Source organism: Cotesia glomerata, linkage group LG8 (assembly GCF_020080835.1).
Source record: "Cotesia glomerata isolate CgM1 linkage group LG8, MPM_Cglom_v2.3, whole genome shotgun sequence".
NCBI classification, from domain to species: Eukaryota; Metazoa; Arthropoda; class Insecta; order Hymenoptera; family Braconidae; genus Cotesia; species Cotesia glomerata.
In genome coordinates this window covers 13,882,615-13,886,558 of record NC_058165.1, presented here as the reverse complement: position 1 = coordinate 13,886,558, position 3,944 = coordinate 13,882,615, and the positions used below count along the sequence as shown (strand labels likewise).

The following is a 3,944-nucleotide window of genomic DNA, read 5'->3' as shown; positions in this document are numbered from 1 at the left end:
TTCTCGTTCGTCTTCAATGACCGACTCACCGTCACCTTCGGCTCCGGTATCCATTGTCTCGTCAGTTACAACAACAACTTGTTTGGTTTGCCCCAGTGTAGCACGAGGACTGCGTCGCGATGCTAATCGCCATTCTTCATCCAGTTTTTTGTACCTTCGAAGGGCGTTAGTTACACTAGTCGCCTTGGTCTCGATCTCCTTGTGGATATTGACTTTTGACTGGACGAGATTATTTAACTCATTTGTCAACTCTTCCAGGCGTTCCAGCGCTTGCGTTCTCTTCATTTCAGCGCTTGCTTCAATCGCTGCTTGTTGGGCATGCGGCCCGTTTTCACTAATGTTAGTTTCCATTAAATTACTCATTCTTTTGTGATTTACCAGCGCATCGTACGGAGCGGAGCGGGTTGTCATAACTAGGAACGGGTGTACCCTCGGAGATAGTACTCCTACCCCAGTTCCCTGAGGCCTAGCCGACACTTAGCCAGTCCCGGAATACACGGACGGACTAGACTCGCTCGGAGCGGTGAAGATTCCGATCTCTAACACTCACTGCGTACTTCCTGATCAAGGCCCGAAGTGGCTGGCTCCTGATCCACTGCTGCAACTTTCACCTCGGCAGAGCAAGCTCACATCAGCCGTGGCCTGCATCGTCGGAAACTACGATACAGGTTCCGGACACTCCCAGTGAGTTACAGCAGGAACCAATCGTCTTGCTAGGTCAGTTAGTGTGACCAACCCATTAAAGGGGAGTTTTGTCCACGGGAGCTTATTTTGTTTGGTTATTTTGCTTGGCTCCTACCCGCTGTACCTCATCAACTAAGAGATTAAGTGTCATCCAAGGACAGCGAGCGTTCTCCCATCCGCTCGGGGAGACGCGCCCGGTAGCAGTATCTCTTCTGCCCCGAGTGTATGTATGTATGTATGTATGTATGTATGTATGTATGTATGTATGTATGTATGTATGTATGTATGTATACGGAAGCCCGGTAGTGACACGTTAGGTAGCCATGGTAGTACCTCTGATTTGGCTGCGTCTGTTGACATACATAGTATGTCGGTCTTAATTTTTTAAAGGTGGCGCTACTTGTTTATTCCACTAAGGACTCTCACAATAAATTTTTAAAAGACAATAAAATACAACTGGCGAAAATTGAAGACTCGCGTTCTGGCAAATTAAATAGAATTTGCCAATTTATTATTAACAAAATAATGGATGAAGATTTTGTCAAAATTCGTCATGAAAATGACGAAATTTCGTTGCCTTTGTCGAAAAATGGAAACTTGAAATTGTCTGTTTTAAGACAATATTTTCCGAACGCGGTAGGTTTAACCTACATAACAAATCATCAAATACGTGGTGTCCTGATAGAATCTGATGAGTTAGTAATCAACCCTACTAATAATTGTTATGATATTCGCATAGATTCAGGTAATTTTCATTATTCAACATGATTTTTCATACTAAATTGATACTTATGCTAAAAAAATTATATTAACTCTTGAATCATTATTTCTATTACAGAATTGAAAAATCCTATCACAGTTAAAAAAAGAAAAATTGTCGAAGACATGCTAAGCAGAATTTCAGAGTCTACTATTAATCCCTCAACGTCTTCAAAAATTAAGGTAACTACATTTTTATTTCCATAATGTCAATGTAAAAATTATTTTATTTAATTAATTCTTCCATCTACAGACTCTAGAACCACTCTGTGGCTCAACTTCGAGATCAGTCTCATTTAGAAGAATTAGTATTGGTTGGTTGCGGAAAACTGACAATACGTATGCGCAAGTGAAAGGAACTCTTGGAGGGATCCGAGAGTTACGTCTCGAAGGCAGTAAAAAATACTTTGTTGATGATATTAAAAAATTAGCAATCGAAGAATTTGCTCAGGATAATGAGTTGTCTTTTGCTAATTGTGACACCTATCTCGGCCGTTTTAATGGAACTATTTTATCTAGTTTTATTAATAATGTGGGAAGAGAATGTGATCTGTGGGAATTTTCAAAAGATCAAAAAACCAAACGGTTCACATTTTATTTATTAACTTCTCTTAAAAAAAATATTTCACTTGAAGATGATTCAAATAAGCTTCTCAAGAGTTCAAATTCAGTTCCGATGACTGCACATCATGCTACAGGTACTAACGTTATGTCATTAGAGGATGTTCCTTTTACTATGCATAATTCTCGAGTTAGTACATCATCAACCTACAGTTCAAAAAATGAATTTATTGATAAGAAGAGTACACTAGATAAACCTGAAACTAGAAAAATAGATGATAATATCCAAATTCACTATGAATCTGTCAGCAAATCTAAGTATTCACGTGATTACTCGATCGCATATTTCCAGAAAGAAGATCTATATTTTTCAAAATTAGAAGAGTTCGGATTTGACACACTCGAAGAATTTGATCCTTTAAAGTCTGGCTGCAGAATTTCCGAAATCGCAGCCGATGGCAGAATATTGCTATTAATATACACTAATAATGAAAATATCTCCCAACGAGAATTCACTTTCCCCGGAACGGACATCATAGATGATGAAAATATTCATTACATTTTATATGATGTAAATGAACTTAACGGACGATACAACAACCAAAATGGTATTGGTGTAATAACCAATTGCACTGATTCATGCAAGGCAGAGTTTACTTGGTATAAAGATAATCAATTGTATGAACGGGGAATACTTAGATATTGGGTATCTATCCATGATATTAATAGTCATTATAAATGTATTATTAAATGTAACTCCCAAAATATACAAATGGAATCAAGTATTTTCAAGTTCACCGATAAAGATCAATCTGAATCATTGACTAACGCACTCGGAATTTTAAAAAAAAGTACAAGTTGTTCGATTCCATCTATAAAAAAAGAATCTCTTCATATCTATCGGGAAATATTGGGTGCTGGTGCTCAGGGAAAGGTGAAGAAAGGTTGGTGGAACGGATCAAACGTTGCAGTTAAAACAATCGTTCTCTCGGAGGCCAATGTAAAATTAGTTTGCCGTGAAATTAAAGTGCTGGAAGATATTAGGCATCCCAATATCGTTCAATTGATGGCTTTCTGCGCGGAAAAGGATCGAATACATCTTGTTATGGAATTATTCGAAAGCTGTGATTTAGATGATATTCTCTTCGATAGAGAATGTAAAGAAGAAAATAAATTAACGATAATGAAAAAGCATAAAATTGCTCAACAAATTTGTCAAGCAATTAATTATCTTCATAGTAAAGAGAACCTCATTATTCATGGAGATATAAAGCCCGCCAATGTTCTTATTCACCCGAGTGGGATTGTCAAAATCTGTGACTTAGGATTAAGTAAGTTTAAAAAAATGGTCTTTTCTTTGAGGAGCACTGTTGGTCGAACTAGATATGTCAGAGGAACGCCATTGTACATGGCTCCGGAACTATTATTACAAAATCAGGAAGTAACTGCGTATTCAGATGTATGGTCATTGGCATGCACACTGGTCGAATTGTATTCTGAAACGTCAATTTGGGGTGATTTAAACGATGAATATGATTTGAAGGTTATACTGACTAAGAAAAATCGCCCGGCTTTGACTGGTATACCTCAAGATTTAAAATCAATTATATTGGAGTGCTTTTCGTATGAGCCAAAAAATCGTCCTGAAGTTTTTAAAATCTTAAAATTTTATTCTAGGTTGATTTAATGTTTGCATTATAAATCTAATCGCTGAATTTTTAATTATTTTTATTTTTAATGTTGATATGCATATTAATCTTATCGTAAAGTACAAAGCAAATGCTTTAAAAATAGTGTTGGTAATTAAAAATATCTAAAGCCTCAAACATTTGTGAATTTAAATATCGTTTATTTTAAAAAGTTTTTATTACTTGTCATTTTTTATATTATTTATTATGAACAGGACTGATAAGTTAGACTGAATGCTTTAAGAAAGTGAC

General features: G+C 36.4%; 1 protein-coding gene across 1 annotated transcript; it reads left to right on the top strand.

The window, feature by feature from the left end:
• Nucleotides 1–1,090: 1,090 nt before the first annotated feature.
• LOC123270140 lies at nt 1,091–3,691 on the top strand. The gene is made up of 3 exons (XM_044736078.1): nt 1,091–1,429; nt 1,523–1,626; nt 1,697–3,691. Exons 1-3 carry the CDS (start codon nt 1,210–1,212, stop codon nt 3,689–3,691), a joined length of 2,319 nt encoding a protein of 772 aa, XP_044592013.1. The 5' UTR covers nt 1,091–1,209.
• The last annotated feature ends 253 nt before the right edge of the window (nt 3,692–3,944 follow it).